Source organism: Bidens hawaiensis, unplaced genomic scaffold, assembly GCF_021521415.1.
Source record: "Bidens hawaiensis isolate Kalapana, Puna unplaced genomic scaffold, B.hawaiensis_p1.1 tig00020692_1, whole genome shotgun sequence".
Taxonomy (NCBI): domain Eukaryota; kingdom Viridiplantae; phylum Streptophyta; class Magnoliopsida; order Asterales; family Asteraceae; genus Bidens; species Bidens hawaiensis.
The window spans coordinates 218240-241017 of NW_027493181.1; the positions used below are offsets into that span (position 1 = coordinate 218240).

At 36.5% G+C, this 22778-nt stretch overlaps 2 protein-coding genes across 2 annotated transcripts; both read left to right on the top strand.

The window, feature by feature from the left end:
• Positions 1-13971: 13971 nt before the first annotated feature.
• LOC143561498 (RNA-binding protein CP29B, chloroplastic-like) lies at positions 13972-15518 on the top strand. The gene is made up of 4 exons (XM_077049571.1): positions 13972-14241; positions 14809-14910; positions 15007-15312; positions 15400-15518. Exons 1-4 carry the CDS (start codon positions 13972-13974, stop codon positions 15460-15462), a joined length of 741 nt encoding a protein of 246 aa, XP_076905686.1. The 3' UTR covers positions 15463-15518.
• A 5721-nt stretch (positions 15519-21239) lies between these two features.
• LOC143561491 (uncharacterized) lies at positions 21240-22267 on the top strand. The gene is made up of 2 exons (XM_077049566.1): positions 21240-22075; positions 22180-22267. The coding sequence occupies exons 1-2, from the start codon at positions 21349-21351 to the stop codon at positions 22236-22238; spliced, it is 786 nt and encodes a 261-aa protein (XP_076905681.1). The 5' UTR covers positions 21240-21348; the 3' UTR covers positions 22239-22267.
• The last annotated feature ends 511 nt before the right edge of the window (positions 22268-22778 follow it).

Genomic DNA, 22778 nt, shown 5'->3' on the forward strand with positions numbered 1-22778 from the left:
GCCGTCTACTGTAACACCACCGTCGTTGTTATTCAATTAACTTTGGTTAATCGACTTTAAGGTATGTTATTTTAATATTACTATTTTATTTTTGTCGATCTTAGGTTACAGGGGTTATTGGGAAGTATTGGGGTTGTTTTGGTTGCCGGGTTTGTCAGGTTTATTGGATGTTTGAGGACATTGGTTCAGGTTATGGGCGTTACTTTGGGATTATGATTTACGGGTTGTTCGGGGTGGTCATTCGTTTGATTAATCGAGATTGTTCAATATGACGAGTCGGGTTTTGAGGTTCACATTTAAATGTCATTATTTTTATTTTATAAAACTAATGATAGTGTTTGTTCGATTTTAAACAATTTATGTGAATGTATTTTTAAAATATTTTATTAATACTTCGAAACCCAACTCGACATATTAGTTGTTGGCTTTGCACGTTTTTCGAGACAGTTGGTCGGTTTGTGTTAAGTTTGTTAGTTTTTCTTTTGTTTTGTTTAGTTGGCTGTGGTTAATCGAGTTGTGTCAAGTCACGTTTGTGTTTTGATAATCGAGTCTCGGGGATACATTGACAGTTTGAATTGTTATTTGATTACCGGCCGTACTCAATCTCCATTCGGGCTGGTTAATTTGGTTTTTAGATATACGCACAGGGTGTCCCCGAATTTTTCGTCTTTATTTATTTTTATTTTATTTTATTTTATTTTATTTTATTAATATTTTAATATTATTTTATTATATGGGACTACGGTTGTCGCCATATTAACATTTCTAACTTGCTTGCTTGAGTTTGCAGATATGACTGATGCACCAGAGTCCTCGCGCACCCGGCGCAAGAGACAGAGGACTGGACCCCGCATCATTCGTTGAGATGGTGACGAGGTGCCGATTATCGAGGGCGTTGAGAGGGCGGATATCGTGGGCGATGGGCACCGCACGCCTCATCAGGTGCTTAGATTTTATAATCCCTCTGAGGAGTACAACAGGGACACGCGGATGAGAGGTATGCAACTTTTACGTATGAGGACGTTTGATTGGGTTTTATTAGATACTGTGGTTGCATCCGCTATCAGGAACCCCGTCCACCGATACTTACACCGCATCGTTGCTTACACTATCGTTGGTCGTCATTCGGGCCGCGATAAGTGTAGCAACTTCGATTTGTTGTGCCTCCTTTGCATGATTAACAACAGAGAGGCCAACATCGCGATGCTGCTCCTTACATCGTTCGCACGAGTCCAGAGTATACATGGTGCATCGGCCCAGTTAGCATTGGGGCCGTATATTACCAGGATTGCAGAGAGATTGGGTGTATTTGATAGATATCCGGTAGATTACTTCACTCTGGGCCCGCCTACACAGCCGTTTTCGTTGGCAGATACTCAGAGGATCGGGATATGTACTTATGACGATCCACCGGTACTCATCCCAGTCCGACAGGGACCACATGTACCACCACCAGAGGGTACTACAGCAGAGGTGGCCATGCAGCGGGGGATTCCGACTCATCGTTAGCACATTCGGGTCCCGCGCATGGAGCGGCCTCAGCAGCAGCATTCGCTGAGACAGGCGTCAGCATCATCATCTTCACAGTCGCACCAGCCAGTCACATTGGATATGATTTATCAGCGGCAGTTGGAGATACAGAAGGAGCAGGTGGCATAACGGGCCCGTTATGATGATTACTTTCGATTATTATTTACTGCTTTGCAGGTACCGCTCTCAGACTTTTTGACTACTACAGAGGAGCAGCCTGTAGACCCGCAGCATGAGGCAGCTGATGATCCACCAGTACAGTAGCTTTTTGGTTACCCTTTTTCACTTTATTTTGTTTTTATTAGTATCATGGTCTGTATTATAATATTATATTTTGGGGGATCATGTTTGGGTAACTGGTTGGGATTATATGTTTATATATCTTTTGGTTGCTACTGTGTTTGATTTTAATTGTATATTTTGTTGTAATCGAACTTTGTGGGTGTAGTTCACTATAAACCCTCACGAGACCTCACTCGTCCTCCCGGGCTACCGGGGGGTTTACAGGGCTTTTTGCATACGCTAAATGCAATCATGATTCCTACGAAAGTGAGTTAGGTATTTTAACGTTTTTAACTAATTTAACAGAATTTATTATGAAACTAATTAATTTGGCTCGGTAATTGTTTTAATAAAATTAACAAATACTCATTTTCATAACTCTTAAAAGACCTATGTGTTACACTTGTGAGAAGCTTGCTTCTACACATCTCGAGATTTTGCAGGTTCAATTGTCAGTTTGGTAATTGGATGAGACGAGAGTACACAAGTGTTTTAGAGAGTTCACGAGCCGACTGGTCCTTCTCCAGTCACGTTGATATCAGGTGATTTAGGTTTCATAATTTCATTTTGTTTATTATTTTTAATCGTTAAAAGTGTAATTGTATATTTGTTAGTAGAACCGCCTCGCATAAGCCCCTAAATTTTAAAATTGCTTAATAAACAAAAAGTAAATTTCAACCCCGTCCCTCAAATGTTTGTTAATTGTTTTATCATTTTTAACTTTGAGGACAATGTTAAGTGTTCTTACATTGAGGACAATGTAAACCTCAAGTGTGGGGATGAGGGAAGTTTGAAAAATTTTAGCCCGATAGTACCTCGAAGAGTGTTCAAAAACCAAAGTTGTTAACTGTTAATTATTGCCATTAATGCCAAGTCATAGGTTTCTGGTCATGGTTGGTTTTTCAGCATCTCATTAGTCTTGCTCACAAATGTTTTTTTACGAGAAGTTGAAAATGGGGTCGTTTAGGCGGGGATAACGAGTCATGGGGACAGGTACACATGTTTATGTCGTCAACCCTATTCCTCCGGTACGTGTGTGAGTTGACCCAAATATATATAATATACATATAATATATAGTATACACACGTCATTTGAGTGCTTTCACTGATGTTCATGGATTACGGGATCGTAGTTGGCAAAATGCAAAAGTGATAGAGGCAATTAGGTTAAGCCTCGTCTGGATGAGCGAGAGTGTGGGTACTGGGGGGTTGGGCCTCATACATTATACATATGAGCGTGGGTAATGTGAGGGGCGGGGGGTTGGGTCCCTTATAAAACATTTCTTGGACTTATTTTTCGTTTGTTTAACCCCGACATTATGTTACGAGACAATCCGGCTTACTAGGTTTATTTGTAACTGTAATTGTTCTTGTTTTTGTTCTTGTATTTGTATTTGTTCCATTGTTAAGCATCACGTTATTATGCTTTAAAAAAATTGAGAAAAAGACAAAAAGATGTCTGTTTATATTCAGTTATGTACTCTGTAGTTCGTTGAAGTTCGTTTATGTAAAAAAAAAAAAAATTTGTGAAGTCAGTATGTTGATAGTTTGTTTATTTAGATGTATATAATCAATCAGTTAGTTGTACTTTAGTTTCGTTTATTTAGATGTTTTGTAATAAGCCGGGTCGTATAGTTTGAGCTACTTAAATATTTCCCTTCCATACCCTTACACCTGGCCCCGTTACAACCCTTTTAATGATCTCTTGATTTGCATTTGTGCCAAAGCAGCTTGATGGATTAATATGTACTTATGAGTGATATTGAGAGCTGACTGATACTGGCACATCTTTTGCTAGTCCATATATTAAACCGAGAGGAGAGATGTTATCTTACGAGTGGTATGAGCATATGTGCTTTAACCGGAAACAAAGTACACCTGTCTGGGCGGCTCTATTGTTTTTATTATAGCATTTAACCGTATTTGTGAAATGTCAATCTAAAAACAGTGTCAGTCTGGAAAACTGGGTATGACCTTAAACCTTACTAGTATTAATGTCGATAATATACATACCTATGATGGAGATCGATGTTTGCTTTAGAGTTTTGCTTGAGGGCAAGCAAAAGATAAGTGTGGGGATGTGATGGTCGGTTAATTTGTATATGTTTTAGTTCGTTTATTTTATAGTTTTAACTGTTTATTTTAGAACTATCGATACTTCATACGTGTGTTATTGGATTTCAGGTCACAGGCGTTAAAGTATTCATTTTGGACCTGTTGTGACACGGAATGAAGACCCGGTATGTCCAGCACCCGAAACAAGAAGTTTAATGATTTTTGCTGGTGAGGATACCCATCGCGATACGCGATGAGCTCCCTTGAAGACCCATAGCGTATCGCTATGGGGTGTTAATTATCTTTGACTTTTTGGTCCATCGCGATACGCGATGGACCGTTGAAGACCCCATCGCATATCGCGATGGGGGGTGCATACAGGATTTTTGGTTTATATCTTATTTTACATCTTTGAAAACCCTAACTCCGTTTTTACAACGAATAGGCGATTTCCAGCAGTCCTATAGGCGATTTCTACCATCCTAGCTCGTGTGAAGATCCTACATATGATTTCTATTATCCATATCGAAGATTCAATGATGTCTAGGCTCGGCTAATCTCCTAGAATCGCACCTGGGATGTATAATTTGTAACTCTTTACTGTTTTTCTCTTGTGATTAAGAATACTAATGTTTTGATTATTGACGATTGATATATGATTATTGATGTTTAGTATTTCTGCGTGTTCGGTCGGTTTAGGTTTACGTTGGTCTGAACGATCTGTTACCAATTGCTAGATAATTAGTCATATAACTGTTTGGTTAGATTGAATACGATAAAACGTACAATTACCCTTAACTGAGTCACGCTGGCAAGGACTGTTTGATAACCAGTGCCGTGTGTAAAGTAATTGTTGACGTCTAAGGTTTTGTCTGGTTGACCAGTTTTTAGTTAATCGTTAATAATAAATATTTTAGGTTGCATGAGATACTGTTTGGTTGCTTACTTGAATTCCCGGATGTGATTTGCTTTGTTAACTGTTTACAACTCGCTTGTTCGTTTGTTGCTTAGTTCTCTTAATTTAAACTATTGCTTGTGTGATCAGCACTAAAACCATTTACTTCATAATATTAAACCTGTTACACGAATTGCAATGACCACATACTCCTTGTGATACGATACCCTACTTGCTCTATCTATTTAGAATAATTAGGTTTTTGAATGACTAAAACGACGATCATCAGGTAATCATGTGTATACTGATGGTAGCTAAGTAATCTCGAACGCTGCGGTGTTTGCTTAGCGGTTTCGAGTAGAGCTTAAGTTTGTAATTGTGTGTTTGTTTTAACTTGATTATTCCTAAGCTATGATGGGCCGGACCTAAGTTATGTCTCGAGGGGTAATTAAGTAATAAAATATTTTATGCGTCAGCTTATTCACCAACATGTGTTGCTGACGTATTTTCAAACTGTTTTACAGGTAACGAAGAATAAGTCGCTTGAAGAATGAAGTTAATGATAGGTGATCTGATGGCTCAAATCATTTTGTTAAATTTTAAAATATGTAAATGGTGGTTTATGAAACAAGTAATCCTTGTAAACATTAACCTGGAACTTTTAAATCTCATCTTTTGATGATATGTAAATATTATTATTTTAATCCACGCTAATATTTTCCGCACAAACCCGTAACTCTGGTTTAATTACAAAAACGGTACCAATATTTGGGTCGCACACCTAGGCCATAGTTTGGGGTGTGACAATATAGTACTTGTCCTCTCATTATGTTTGATAAATTAATAACTAGTTTGTTGTTTTATTTGTTCAAAAACTTTGTTAAACTTGTTAATCAGAAAAATCGGCTGAGTTATGATTAGGACTGGTTTTTAGCAGGATTGATTTTGTTATTCAAAAAGGGATTGCGGCGCAGCTTGTTGCCCGTTTGCCTGCCACTTTATTGTAATCGTTTTATGGTAATTTATATATATGTGAATTAGGACCAACGATTAACACACAATACGGAACCAACTTTCTAACAATGAAGTATTAGACTGTCCCCAACACGCGCACATAAGCAATCAATCATTGACCCGAAGGTTGCATGCTAGGCATGCAATGTCGAGCCTTGGTCCTTGGATTCCTGTGCACTGTGCCACTGTCCTAGCTACGTGCACCATATGTAATTTTATTTTTATTTTTTGTCTTATATACAAATGTATATTATATATATATATATATATATATATATATATATATATAACTGACCGGAAGGTTGCATGCTAGGCATGCAACGTTGAGCCTTGGTCCTTGGATTCTTGTACACCGTGCCACTGTCCTAGCTACGTGCACCATATGTAATTTTATTTTTATTTTTTTGTCTTAACATACATACATATACATATATATATATATATAAATGGGTTGTGTAGAAAGATTGGGCATGGTATTGTTGGGGGTAAGAATGTGTTTGCAAAAGAATTGGTAAAAAGATCATGTAACGTGCTACTAGGCATGAGAGAAAAATGAGTTTTAACATTACGGATGGTCTAATCGAAAAAGATTCTTTTAACGATCAACAAAAAAAAACTATATTAAAACTAGCAAGCTTTTAAAAACAAATATACCAAGGGCACAATACAATTTTTTTTAAACTTCGAACCGACACCATTCTTTACAAGTAGTGCCCCTCTTTTTCCCCTATTTTTAATCCAAAGCTGAGCACCTTTATTTCCTCAAGCACCTAATAAAAAAAGATTAAATATGAAAAAGAAAAACCATAAATCCAGTTGTACATATTTCAGTATTTAAAAAAGATAAAAACAAATAAGGAAAAGAATTTAAGTAGTATAAATAAAGTTAATTAATGTAGTTTTCAATGCGTTTAAAATTTGTTATAAAAAATTTGGCAGTGGTAAAATTTTATCTAATTCATATTTCTATAAAAAATAAATAAGAAAAAGAAAGAATGGAGAGAGAGATACATTATTTTTCTTAAAATTTACAACTTTCATTAAAGACTTCAAGTATTATTTAGGTTGTGTTTGTTTTTGTTTATAAAGTCTGTAAGGAGCCTATGTTTGTGGGCGTGTAGACATAAGCTCTTGAAAACTGTTTGCTTAAAAAAAAGATAAAATGGTAAAAGACGTCCTTTATGTTTGCACGGTTTTTCAATAGACGTACTTTGGCAAATTTAATGACAAAAAACATCCTTTATGTTCAAAAAACGTTGCACGGTTCGTCTTTTTCACTAACGATTGTTAGTTTTTTCGTTAAATCCAGTCATGTGCACCTCATGTGAGGGCAATTTAGTCCTTTTACCCCCTCAGGGGTTATTTGTGTAATAAACTTAAAATTTTGGGCTTTAAATAAATATTTTTTTTTGGGCGGAAGATTGGGTTTGTTTGTGATGTGTTTGCTGCCAGTTCGGTTGTCAATATGTACACGAAATGCGGGTCTGTTTTGGATGAACGCCAGGTGTTCAATGAAATGCTTGTGAGAAATGTGGTGTCGTGGAACGGGATAATTTACGGGCATGCGTAGTTAGGTAAAATTATTGTGTTGATGTTAAGATCTGTGATTCTTTAATGATATAAAAGATGATGATGGGTGATGGTTAGTGTTTGGTTGTGATGTTGATGGTGGGTTATGATTATTTGGGGAAGAAGATGATGGTTAAAAAAAACTTTTATTTATTTAAAGCCCAAAATTTTAAGTCTATTACACAAATAACCTCTGAGGGGGTAAAAAGACTAAATTGCCCTCACATGAGGTGCACATGATTGGATTTAACGAGAAAAACTAACCATCGTTAGTGAAAAGGACGAATGTAAGTCCCCCCGGGGCGTCGCCGATCGATACGAGATCCGCACAAGGTCTAGGAGTGCGGAATCCTCCTAGACTCGTTTATTGGTGTAAAGATGAAGAACACAAACACGTACACGAACAAATACACGAACAAATACAAGAACGGGATAATCAAATCTGCAGATTCTTATATAATAATCAAAACACGTTACATACCGTAACCAAACAGAAAACACGACTGACCCGAGGTGAGCTCTACCTCGGGTCGTCTCACACGACTCTCCTTGTCTCTTACTCTCTCCAAACAAACTGCTCAAAACACACACTAATTTCTGGATTCACTAAACCTAAACAAGACACACGTATATATATATAAAACATTCTCAGGCCTGGGCTTCAGTAGGCGAAGTTGTTATAACTTCGCCTATGGCGAAGTTATTCTAACTTCGCCTATGGCAGAAGTTGTTACAACTTCGCCTACGGCGAAGTTGTTACAACTTCGCCTATGGCGAAGTTGTTCTAACTTCGTACTTCGTTTCCGCTGATCAGAATTGCATAGCGACGGTCACAAAATGCATCAACAGTCTCCCCTTTGACCGTTGCTCTCAATTCTAACAAACACAAAAGATCATCTGTTACACGACATGCACCAACAGTCCCCCTCTTAACTGATGATCTTCTGTTTGCAGTCAACCAGCCGTGTCTGAATCTGTCATGTAGCTTCACAAATCTACCAATCACCCAGCGTCTTCCATATCAGATCTTCCCTTCAGTGTAAGCTTCTCCGACTATAACGATTGAGGTCTTTGAAATGCATGCATCCTCGTGCCAATAGATCATCTCAACCAATCACGTGAGTCCATCTGACTTCACCAACACGTGAAGTTGGGCTTCCTCCACAACTTCACAACTCGTCGGCATACGATAAGGTTTAATCTTCAACTACTCAACATCAAGTGATCAATTTCATCACAAAACCACCTTGACAGAATCTAACACATGACCATTAATTAATCCGAAGCATCTTCAATCACCAGGGATAACGATCAAGAACATAAACACTTTAGTTCCCGATTAAATCCAACTTGTTCCAGAATTTTCACTCTAATAAATAAGCATCACGTTTCAGGATCCAATTCTCGAACGCCTTGAAAATAACATAAATAATATGCTCTGACCGCAATCCAGTAATGACAAAAACCTTCAGTTCAATTTGACTTTCTTCAGTTGGTCAACCTCGAACAACAACAATTTCATTGCCCACAAACACCCAAATATGTGTCAATATCCAGTTTCAATCAATATCCCATTCACAAACTCAACTCCATATCCAGAGTTGACACGTATTTGTTCACACGTAAGACCCAGAGATAACAAGTTTCACTCGTTGACGGAACAACATCTCCGGTCTCACAATAATCGTGTACACCTGGCCATACAGACGAAAACTCCAAAACACTCTTTTTTTTTCCTCGTTAACTTCGCCTAAAGTCAACTTCACCTGTCCATAACTTCGCCTATTCCATAACATCGCCTGACTGATAAGCGAACTTGTGAGGTAGGCGAAGTTGTGGATAACTTCGCTTAACCTTATATCTTCGCCTAAACCCTAAAATTTAAGCGACAACTTCGCCTGAACCCCATAACTTCGCCTGCGGCGCTGTTCAGCCAAGAACACATCAGATTCGTGCCAGAAACACCAAAACGCAGATCTCGAACCATAGCATAAGAGCCTAAGGCTCTGATACCACATGTAAGTCCCCCCGGGGCGTCGCCGATCGATACGAGATCCGCACAAGGTCTAGGAGTGCGGAATCCTCCTAGACTCGTTTATTGGTGTAAAGATGAAGAACACAAACACGTACACGAACAAATACACGAACAAATACAAGAACGGGATAATCAAATCTGCAGATTCTTATATAATAATCAAAACACGTTACATACCGTAACCAAACAGAAAACACGACTGACCCGAGGTGAGCTCTACCTCGGGTCGTCTCACACGACTCTCCTTGTCTCTTACTCTCTCCAAACAAACTGCTCAAAACACACACTAATTTCTGGATTCACTAAACCTAAACAAGACACACGTATATATATATAAAACATTCTCGGGCCTGGGCTTCAGTAGGCGAAGTTGTTATAACTTCGCCTATGGCGAAGTTATTCTAACTTCGCCTATGGCAGAAGTTGTTACAACTTCGCCTACGGCGAAGTTGTTATAACTTCGCCTATGGCGAAGTTGTTCTAACTTCGTACTTCATTTCCGCTGATCAGAATTGCATAGCGACGGTCACAAAATGCACCAACAACGAACCGTGCAACGTTTTTTAAACATAAAGGATGTTTTCTGTCATTAAGTTTGCCAAATGACGTCCATTGAAAAGCCTTGCAAACATAAAGGACGTCTTTTGCCATTTTGTCTAAGATCTGAAAACTGATTTTATGGTTTTAAAAATAAGTTAATATCACCATATTCACACTTCTTAACATCAAACCTACACCCAATGTCCAACACCACTACCACCACCGTCCGCCACCACCACCATCCACCGTCCGCCGCCACCATTCACCACCACCACCCACCGTCTGCCACCCACCACCGTCAACCACTTACCTCCACCACCGTCAACCACCCACCACCACCACCGTCCATCACCACCACCACCCCTGGTCGGCCACAACCACCGTCCACTACCACCACCATTCACCAAGACCACCCACTGTCCGTTGCCATCACCACTCGCCACCACCACCGCCACCATCACCATCTACCACCACCACCACCCACCGTCCGCCGCCACCACCACCAGCCACAACCATCCACCACCACCATAGTCCACCACCCACCACCACCACCACCCATTTTCGGCCACCATCACCGTCCACCACCCACCACCACCCACCGTTCACCGCCTACCACAATCATCTACCACCACCCACTTCCATAGTTCGTACACTACTACCAATTATTTTAGCAGTCTACAAACGTTAAATCAGTTTTATCTACTGTAAATATATGATAGGTAACTAATTTTCAGCTTATGCAGACGATATCCAGTTTATAAAACACACAATATTATATTTTCAGATTGCAGACCTTCAGAACCCATCTTCAGTTGCAGCATTAAATCAGATGAAATTAAATTACAGACAATTTTTGCCTTAAAAAACAAACAACACCTTAAACGTGCTTCTCTAGTCTATTGATAATTAAATAATTAATTCTCAAAAATGATATTTCCTCTTAATAACAATTTACATGGTCTATTTTTCGTAATTTTTATAATTATGTGTGAATTAACAACAAGCTACCTATGATTTCTTCATCATTTTATCTTGATTTTGTGGTCCCTAATATATAACATCACTAGTTTTTATCCCACGTATTAATTGGGTTATTTTATATTATTTGTTTTTAATATTTATTTATTTTTTGAACTTTTATTTTTTTATTGTATGAAAGTTAATAATATACTTATGGTTTGATGATAAATTGTTTCACAAATAAATGAGATGTTATAACCCGGTTTAAAAGCTATATGGGTTTGCTGAGACCCAAGACCCGCTTATTTTTTTTACTAAAAAATCGGTTATTAATTATAAATTTTGTATATCTATTTTTTAAATAAATCATATACTAAATTTTAGTATATCCCTACTTTATAAGATTTTTATATCAAATATTTGGTGAGATTAGTTTATAATTTAATAAGATGTTATAATCCGATTTAAGAAATATCTGGGTTTGATATGACCCATACCCGTGAATTCGGGTCAAATGCATGAGAAGCTTTCATTTAAAAATCAAGCAAATCTAGTGACTCCAAAAAAAGGGGGAGCGACCACATCGCGACACGTAGGATTTTTATGTTTTCATTTATATATATTATAGATTATCAAGTTTCTATTTTTTTAGTAAAGACATTTAATACAATTGTACTAGATGAATAAACAGTGAGCTATATATGATTTGGAATATGAAAATATCACAATTTAATAAAAGGTTACATTTCATTTTAATTAAACTGTGTGGTATAACTTTTAGTTACAAGTTTAAATTTTAGTTATTGATTTGTATGTGTACGTCTGTGACAAGTAGTAGTTGTATGTCAATAGTATAAACAAAATTTATTTGCCACAACAAAATGTATTAGTGATGTGTCATCTAATACCACCGCTGTGGGGTGCGGATGAGAGGAATGGCTGGCGTCTTTGGATGCGGAACACCACCAAGGGACGCCCTGCCGATCGTCGGAACACCCGACGCAAAAGAGAGGAAAAGGTGTGGGCCCCAACCCACAACGGATATATTAACATACCGGAACCCTCCATCCAATAATAATCATGCCAGAGACACCGTCGGTGGTAGTAGAGCTGCTAGTACTCAAGGCCGTCTCTGAGAATTTAAATACCTTGGCCGTGCCAACATAAAAAGGCTCATAGGCCTTAACAAAAATTTTTTTATTCACTAATGTACATAAATAAAACTTTTATCGACTGATTTATTATAAGCGGAAACCATTCTGAGCATGTAATTATCTCATTAACCATTGCAATAAACCTTATTTTTAACACCAAAAAACACATATATATATATATATATATATATAACATGTATAAAAAAGTTTGTGCCCCCGTACCTTATGTGCCCCGGCCGATGGTGCGGCTCGCACACTCTCCGAGCCTGACCCACTTTCGGAATATATCAACGGAGCTCCGGTGGAGTACGATCTCCGGTGAACCAATTTCCGATTAGAGGTGAAATTGGGTATGGAAGTAGCATTAGGCTCCCCGGAATGAGATTTGTTGGATGTTCTACCGAGACCCAGATCGAGTTCTTTGAAATCAACCTTCATCTGGTCAAGAAAAGAAGCTTCATTTCTCACATGCATTTCGTCGAACACCTGTGCATGCTCCATTTATGAAATTTGAAGCAATTGGGTGAATCCAAGAAGTGAGTTTGTGTGTATGGTGCTGGAATTGAAGTAATGTGTGTTAATTTGGTGTGAAAATGGAGGATTTAAGGAGATGGATTTACAGAGTGAGAAAAGGGGAAGAAGGGGCTTCGATGCCCCATCACTATAGAGATGCATCTTTGGGTGGGGCTTTGATGCTCTTTGTGCCCACGTGACGCTGACTTGACACTGTGGAGGGGACCATAGAGGATGGTCTAACAAGGTAGATCTATAAAGGGCTTAGAGATGGCTCAGACGACTCTTCAACTTTGTTGACAGAAGGCAAAATTAATGGTTATAAGAGCATGTTTGGGATTGAGTTTGAAAAATACTTAAGGCTTTTCAAAAAGCCATTTTGAAAAACCAGGATTTTGGGCTTTTGGAAATGTTTTTTAGCCCTTTCAAAAAGTTAAAATAAGAAAGTTTTTTATGATTAACAAACATTTAAACTTATTGGCTTTTTGAAAACATCAATAAGCCAATAAGCATTTTTCAAACTCAATCCCAAACATGCCCTAAAGTAAATGGTTAATCGTATCTAGTTTGTGTTCGTTGGATGCATGTCTGGTTTCTTTGAAATTGTAGATCGGGGAAGTTAAATTTGAAATTAAAGAAAAACGTAATGTAACTAAATTAATAAAATGTTACAGAAGTTAAAAAAAATACATAAAGTACTCAGTTTATTATCAATTATTATATAATCTAATATGGATAAAAGAGAAGTTCTATGTCGATTGACCCTTATTCGGTCAAGCGGCGATTTATCGTTGGGTCATATTAATTTTATGGTTATTTATTTTTTAGTTTCGTTACTGTAACGAATGCAAACGAAACTAACCGAAATCGCATTGACCAATTGAATTCGTGTTGGCTCACTGCCACAACGTTCGAACCGACAACACTCAGGTTTTACCAACGCACGTGCATTACCGACCTTTTTGTAGTTTCAGTATTATAACGAACGTAATCGAAGTCGATAAAATTCGCCTTGACCCTCCATCGCAATGCTTGGGGTTTTACCAACACCCCGCTTTTACCGACTTGCCACTACAACACACGAATACGACTTAACTCGCCGTTGCAATAATCGGGTTTTATCAACGCCAGGGTTTGCGAATGAGTGTTAACTCACCGCTGCAATACCCGAGTTTTATTGGCAAATTCTCCACGCAACATGTGCCGGAAAATCAGCGTCGTTAACGTTACGACCTTTTTAATATGTTAGTTATACAAACTTTCCTTTCCACCAGACGGCGGTTTATACAGTTGAGGTTTATTTAGCGGTAAATTATTATTATTTTAGCTAATGTAAATTCCAAATCCAAACACCCTTCCTTATCTTGTTGTTTGAAATACTAATATATATTTATTTGTAAAACCCATCCCATAAACCCTAATTAATGGCTTCCCTTCACTTTCCTTCCTTGAAAACTCATATCTTCAATTCCACCAATAATAATAATAATAATAATAATAATAATAACAGCCTCCTCTTTAAAGTCAAACCTTCGTCTGGATTATTCTTCACAAACGTCGCCGTTTCACCAATCCAACAACAATTGGAATTGGACCTCAATAATAAACTCTTTGTCGGCAATTTACCGTTTCACGTCGACAACGCCGCGCTTGCTCTCTTGTTTCAACAATCCGGAAACGTTCATTCAGCTCAGGTATTATTATTATTATTATTATTATTATAATGCTTATTGATTTTAAACTAAGTTTAGTTTCATTTCATTTATGCTAACTTTGTGTTTATTAGATAGATGCCTGTAGGTTTATTAGTTTCATTTCGAGCCCGAACTTCACATATCCAGCTAGAGCCAGCTCGCCAGCCTAAACGGGCTTCTTATTGTATAGTTTTTATTTCATGTATTTATATAATAACTATTATTATGTATAAAATCATGATGATAATATACGTGTATATAATTATGAAAATATAAGTAAAATAATTTAATGATTAAAAAAATTATTAAAGAGCTAAGCTTGAGCTTGAAAAACTACTCATGAGCCGAGCTCGAGCTTTAGAGATAGGGCTCTAAACGGCCTAGCTTGATTCTCTTAAGTTAAAACATGCCGAGCTCAAGCCTTAACCAGCAATGGCTTGGCTCGTTTACACCCCATAGATTCAGTTTAGGTAGTAATTATCGTTTCTGATTATCCTTATATATGTTAATCCATCATTTTCGTCTCTTGATAGTTAGTTACGGGTGGCTTGAAATAATATCTTGCAGGTTGTATATGACAAACTGAACAGAAGAAGCAGAGGATTTGCTTTCGTAAATATGTCATCGGTTCAAGAAGCTGAAGCTGCTGCAAAGAAGTTTGATGGCTATGTAAGTTCTTTGATGCAATATAACTATTGTTGGATGTTGAAAATAAATTTTATGGTGTTAAAAAACATTAATGTGTTAGATTTTTTGGAACCATAGGAACTTGATGGGAGACAACTAAAGGTCAATTACGGGCTACCACCAAGTAAGAAACCATTCGTCAAAAAACCGAGAGATCATGAAATAAGTGATAATAAGAATATCACCAACAACGTGGTTTATGTTGGAAACCTTTCATGGAATGTTGACAATGAAACCCTTGAAACTTTATTTTGGGAGCATGGAAATGTTATGCAAGCGAAAGTGTTCTATGATAAAGATAGCGGTAGATCAAGGGGTTTCGGTTTTGTGACTTATAGTTGTGCAGATGAGGTTTACAGCGCGGTTAAATCACTTGATGGTGTTGTAAGTAGCTCCATTAGTTTTTTTATGACCATTTTTTTATATGTGGTTTATTTGGTTTGATGAATCTTTATTATGTTTCTGGTGCAGGATCTTGATGGCAGAAACATTCAAGTTAGTGTTGCTGTACCTCCACAAAGGCGTCAACTTTAAAAATGTATCATCTTATACTGCTGGTGTGTCAATGGCTTTTTGGCTTTCGTCTGCATTGGTTGCTTCAAAGGTCAGAAACGAGTAGGAATGTTTACAATTTATTTTAGGACTAAAAATATGCTGTAGGTTTGTTTAGTTTAGGTAGTGTATGTCATGTATGATAAACAAAATCTGTATGTTTTGATGTTGTATCCTAGTAACATGTTATATATAGATTCAGTAGTCATTGTGAAAGGGTGTGCATTAGCATGATGTTGATGATGCACAACTTGGGGTATTATGCTAAATTAAAGGAACCCGTGGTTCGGGTGTATTGTTAGCGTTAGGGTGGCAATTTCTTACACAAGTGAAAACACGACATGAATATAATCAAATTTTGGGTTGGCGTATCTAACCTGTAAAAAAAAGGGGTCGTGTTTGGTTCGATATGTTTAATCCGTTTAGTACAGTGAAGTAAGGCGACTGCTACTCGTTAACCCAATTACAACCACCCAACTCAATTAACACGCTCACAACTTAGTCATCGCCCGCCAAGCCGTTTGACATGTTTAGATAAGTGAGTTAAACGGGCGTGCTCGGGTTACAAAACTTTGATTGTGTACGGGTTAAGGTTGATGTTTTTAATACGAATAAAAGATGGATTGTGTTCAAATTGGACATTTCAGCCCGTCAACAGGACACGATTGAAATAAGTGTCATTTGGTTGGGTTATAGTAAATAGTAATGGATCAAACATTTTATTTTAGAAGTCCTTTTGTTCACATGTATTTATTAATTATTATTATTATTATGATTTATGAGTCCATTCGCACACCCTTCAAATGGGCCTATACAAATATGTCATATTTGTACGCTAGATTACACACTCTAATTCAACTATAGTGACTTATTAGTGAGTGGTGGACCTCTAAAGTTCCCCCAAACAGTCATTAAACCATCTGACCCCTTTTGTTTTTATAACCAAGTGCTTCATGCTTCGTTCATATGTGTGTTTGGTATTTAAAAAGTCGATCGTTAGAGGATGTCAAATTATAGCAAGAAATGGTCTCAGTAGTGTACCGTTTGTGGGTCCGGTCCAGGCTGATAGTTATGAGAGTATGAACTTATCTTTTGAGGGTTTTTTTCCATCATTGTATGCTTGTGAACAAGTGGACTTTAAGGTGAGGATTGTGTCAGATTCACTTAGTGGTCTGATGACATATTTAGCACTTGAAGATGATGAACACACTGTTTTTATGTTAACATGTTCTTCATGTGTAAACAAGTTCAACAACAATGCTACCATCCTAAATTTGCCCACTTGGGATCGTCCCAAGCTTCCGACTAATCTTGGGATCTTTGATTGTTTACCGTCCGATAGTTTTGGCCCTTTGAAGATGGGCCTAATTTTTAATTAGCCCAAAAGGATCGTGTAGGCGGCGGCATAGCCCAATCTTTATCCCCTCTCTTAACAAAACACTATGGATAACTAATTGCTTCTAGTTAAATATTGCATTCATAAGAGAATGATACTCCATTTAAGTTGGGAAAGCATGCTTACGACTTACGAGAATTGTGGCCTAAATGATTGATTTTACCTTTGCTATCTTTGACTTGAAGCCAAAGGGTGGTTATATTATAGTTATTTCCTATGTCACACATGATGTCATGTATGTGAGACAGACTTGAGTAATAGACTTAATCATAGTATTTAGGTTGCATTATTCTATTCAAATCATGCTATTAGTACATGAAGAAAATGGGTTCAACACTTAGAACTCATCTGATGAATATTCTTTTTAGTTTTTATGCATTAATACAATTTTAATGAATTTTTTTTCCTATTTCAACAGCCAAAGGGGTCCACAAAATGAAACTAAAATACAATATTTGCATATTTATATATCCATGTGTCACAACACTAGTTGACAAAAAAGGATTTGCGCACTAAATGATATGAAACCACTCAAGAAATGGTTAATGATTTCTAATCATTCCATTGTAGGAATCAAAGTTAGTGGTTTCTTGATAGACTTTCCATGGAAAATAGCCAAATTGGATAAATCTTGCTATTCCTTCACACTTTCATTAAAATGCATGCATAAATATATGTCTATCATGTTGATTAGATTTTACAAAATGCATATGGAAAAGACTTGGATATGTATCTTAATTAAGTTTTGAAACCAAATTGATTGATTTATTTGTTAGTGTTCTGTGTTTATATAGTTCAAACACATTATTACTTTAACCGATTAAAGTAACTTTTAAGCAAAACCTTAATGGTTTAAAAACATAAAAAAACGGAATGATATTAGTTAGTAGCGACAAGAAGTTGGTTTTTAGTTTGGCAGTCATTGATCTAGTCTGGTTTTTCAATCATGGTATGTTAGAAGAATAAGAACCTGACCTTGACTACATATTGACATGGTTTATGAGCATAAAGACTAAATCCATATTAACACACAACTTTGACTGAGCAAGTTACAAGCCATTAAAACATTATTGTTTTGTATTTTATGATTTTTATCACATTGGCTCTCTTTTGTCAGTTAATATCTTAACAATATTGGATTGTAGTGATTCAAACATTTACCTATTGCATATTTGCATGGGATTAATCCAAACTTAAAAAATGTTTCTAGAATGTCCCAACTTTGAAAGCATTTTCCTCCAGCAATACTATACTAATTGAAAGTAACCCTACTAGCCTTTTGATGACAAGGAAAATACGTACGTGATTGCTGGATGAAAATATGTTCAAAGTTGAGACTATTTGCAAACATTTCATAAGTAACCCTATTAGCCTTTTGATGACATGGAAAATACGTACGAGATTGCTGGATGAAAATATGTTCAAAGTTGGGACTATCTGTAAATATTTCATAAGTGGGATTAAGCTCGGCCAATAAGTGAAAGTTTGGTTTATTAAAATTAAGTGACCCTAACAATTATTTAGACGACAAAGCATTGACAAGTATACTTTTCTTGCCGACTAAAGTTTATCAATGAAGAGTGAAAACCAATCCCCCCTGAAAGGATGGTGTAGTCTTTATCACTCATGTCATGTTTTGTTCACTTATTTGTTGTTTCACATGGATTTCCTCCCTAAACAACTTAAAGTACTTGTCTTGTTAGTAGCACAATAATCTCTTTGATGCAACTTTGTCATGCTCACATCATACAGGGTGTAGTCAGGGCCGGCCCAACCATTTTAGAGGCCTAAAGCGAAATGAAAGTTTAGGGCCCTTACCAAAAGTTTGAGAGATGATATTATAGAATTTATAAATCTGATTTTAAAATTCACCGAGCAATTGTTGTGTTTTGTATATAAAAATACAATACTTTTAGTTATGATTCTGAAAACTCATTTGATTAATGTATAATACAAATCAAAGGATATATATACACACACACTCTTCATCCTATTTTTAATTTACCGACCAACATGATTCGTATATGAATTATAAAGTTTAGATTATTTATTTTAAAATTTGAGCATGCAAGTACAAAAGAAGTAATTGAACACAACTGAAAAAAGAATTAGAGACAAATAGATAAAAAGTGACCATGTAGTTAATTTGAAAACATTTACTTGGAGAGTGAATCGAACCTGCATGGACTTTTGTTTATTAGGAAGCTGGAATGGAAGGAGAAGGCACTAACCACTAGGCCAGAATACCAGTTAGTTTAATTTGTCAACTATTGATAATAAATATCCGATTTTGTATATATATAAATACGTATTTTTTTTAAACAGAGGCCCTAGTTTTTTGGAGGCCTCAAGCCCTAGCTTTATATGTTAATACTGTAGGGCCGGCCCTGGGTGTAGTTAATATAACGACTTTATACGTGCTAGGAAGAAAATTATCATTTGTGGCTTCTATCTCTATTTATAAACGCGTAAACTTATAAAGCCGGCTATTTAAAAATGACATTTTAAATTCTTTCTCTATAGCCTAAACATTTTCCCTACCTTTGACCCCATCAAGGTCCATATCGTTGTCTGACAATGACGCCATTTAAAGAAATTATCTAAAATGACACGATTCATACATCCTTTTTTTGGTTTTGGGTATACTTCATCAAGTCCCATTTATGGGAATATCATGATCTATATCAATATGAAATCGTAACTTATGGATTATGGATGAAACAAAATACTTTTGGTCATATCAAACCGGCCAAACAACACTGTCGTTGTCATGTAACACAAGAACGTGAGTGTTTAAAGGCATTGCTACGAAGAAAGACTTAAAAGAGTATATTTTTTATAAGAATAAATATATGGATATGTATATTTATATATGGTCTACATGATCATTTATACTATAATAGATCAAAGTTAATTAATTATACCTTATTATTATATTAGCTAGGTAATTGTTTATGGACCAAATTACCCTTTCTTGTTAATCAAGGGTTTCTCCTTGGGTGTATATAAATATATGGAGAGACTAATTAATATCATTGAACATAACCCTAAACCTCACATAACAATTTCGTGACCCTCTCTCCCTCTATATTATTCGGTTTCTCAAGAACCCTAATCCCCATCACTAATAGACATCTTAAAGGGGAACCCGACCAAGCTGACTGTCATGTCGTCTGGATCGTTCTCATCAGCCGTGGCCTCTCTCTCTTCTGTGACAGGTATGTTTTAGTTATAGGTTTATCATAATATTCATGTTTTCTATTACATACATGAAGATTTGATCAACATGTGGTATCAGAGCGATTTTGATTAATCAGTTCTTCATGTCTTCCATTAACTCAGGATCTAAACCGGAAGACATGGACAAAAACCTGATAAACCCTAACAATTTTCGGTTTTATTAATTCGTTGTATTTATTTATTGTTCTGATTAAAATCCGAAAATAAACAAACCCTAAAAGGTTTTCGGTTTTAAAAATCGTATCTGATATAAACTGACAGTTTTTCGAAATCTGGTAAATTAAATGATTATTCGTGTTCATAACAGTTTTCGAAAATCTGGTATAATCTAGTTCAATATATGGATTGTTATAACGTTTTACTAAATTTTTTGATTAAGATTTAGACCAAGATATTTCGAATTCTGTAAACTTAATAAAGGAATTACTTTGAAAATAATCAAATCTTGGATAAACAAACAATCCCTAAGAATTCAGATCAAACATTATTAACTGTTCATAAACTTATGGGTGTATGTGTTTACGGCAAAAACAGTTTTCGGAGAACACTGAGTTTCCGAAAACACTAAAACCCGAAAATGCATCAAACCAGAAAACTAAATTCCCGCGCTAATAGTTTGTTTTCTATTAACTAAACCAATGTTTTGTAAATACTTATGATATAAACATACATGTTACTTAATTTTTTACAAAACATATAAAAGGCTTAACTTGAATAAATGATGATGTACACTTCTGCCAAAGGTGATGTGATACATCTAACATATTATTCAAGTTTAAATACAAGCTGTGTTAGTTTAGCTTAAACATGATTTAAATGTATCACTTCTGCCCAAAGGTGATGTGATACATCTATATCAAAGCAAAACTAACTCGTGCATAATTAAAATGGTTGTCTCACTTCTGCCCAAAGGTGATGTGTTACAATTGTTTTGCACATATACTTAAGTAAAATTTAATTCTACCCAAAGGTGATGTATTTTTTATTTAAGTAGAATTTTATTAATTATATTAGTCTATTATTTTGATGTTAACAATAGACATTTATTATCACAGCTTCATAATTTAAATGGTTCTTATCTATGCCTACATTAGTTTAAATTTCCCCTAGTTCACTATAAGTTTCTTCTAGTTTAGTATCTTAACATTCTCATATAAATTCCAATAATAGCTCCGAATGGTGGAATCACATCATTAACTGGAGATAAATTTGCTGCCTGGAAGGGCTCTCTTATGCTTAATCTCGCCTTCCTGGATTTCGACTTTGCTCTAAACGAGGATGAACCTCCAGCACTAACCACTGAAAGCACTCCTGCTCAGCACTTATTGTTCGAAAAATGGAAGAGATGTAACCACATGTTTCTAATGCTTATGAAAAACTCCATTAGCATGCTCATAAGAGGATCCATTCCAGACTCTGAAAATGCTAAAACCTATCTGGCTTATGTGGAGGAACAATTCAAAGGAACGTCTAAGGCGCATGCTAGTACTCTTATTCTCAAGCTGGTGACTACTAAGTATGATGAAAGGAGTGGAATTCGTGGGCACATTATGATGATGAACGACATGGCCCATAAGCTGAAGGGATCAGACATGGAGATCAGTGATGGTTTTCTGGTGCACTTCATCATGACCTCTCTTCCAGCTGCCTATGAAGCTTTCAAGATCAATTACAACACCCAGAAGGACAAATGGACTATGAGTGAGCTGATTGCTATGTGCGTGCAAGAGGAAGAGCGTATGAAGATGGACAAACCTGAAGTTGCTTACCTTGCCACCAGTTCCAAGAAGAGGAAGAACAGTAATCCAAGAAAGGAGTTTGCTAAAGTTCAGAAGACTAATACAGGTGCCTCAACTAGCTCTCAGAATTCCACTGGAAAGCCTTTCTGCAAGTTCTGTAAGAAGTACATTCATAAGCAGAAGGACTGTTCAAACTTTAAGGAGTGGCTGGCTAAGAAAGGTAATGATATCTTTATGATACTTGAGTCCTATAATTTAACTGTTCCTGCTAATACATGGTGGTTTGATTCTAGTTCTATGGTTCATGTGACCAATTTTACTCAGGGATTCCTTTCAATCCGGAAGCTGGAAAGAAACCAAAGAACACTAAGACTGGGGAATGATAAAGAGCTTGAAGTCAAGGCTGTGGGAACTTTACAATTAATAATGAAAATTGGTCTATGTATTAAACTTTATGATACCTTATATATTCCTGAGATTACTCGGAATCTTGTATCAGGACCAAAGTTATACATGGACGGCTTTGATGTTTCTCATGGCCGTGGCAAACTTACTATTTCTTTAAATTCTCAAGTGTTTGGTTATGGCTTTTTGGATGGGGGTCTTTATAGATTAGAACTAGATGATAATTTTTCTAAATCTTTGTTGTCATATAATATTAATGAATCACTCACAAAGATTAAAGAGAAACGAGACTTAAAGACTTCTTCTATGTTGTGGCATCAACGTTTAGGCCACATCTCACGAGACCGGTTAGCCCGCCTCGTGAAGAATGAAGTCTTACCACATCTCTATTTCACCGATTTTGGAACATGTGTCAAATGCCTTAAAGGCAAAATGACATCCGCAAATAAGAAAGGTGCCACTAGGAGCTCTAATTTATTAGAACTCATTCATACTGATATTAGTGGTCCTTACCCCAT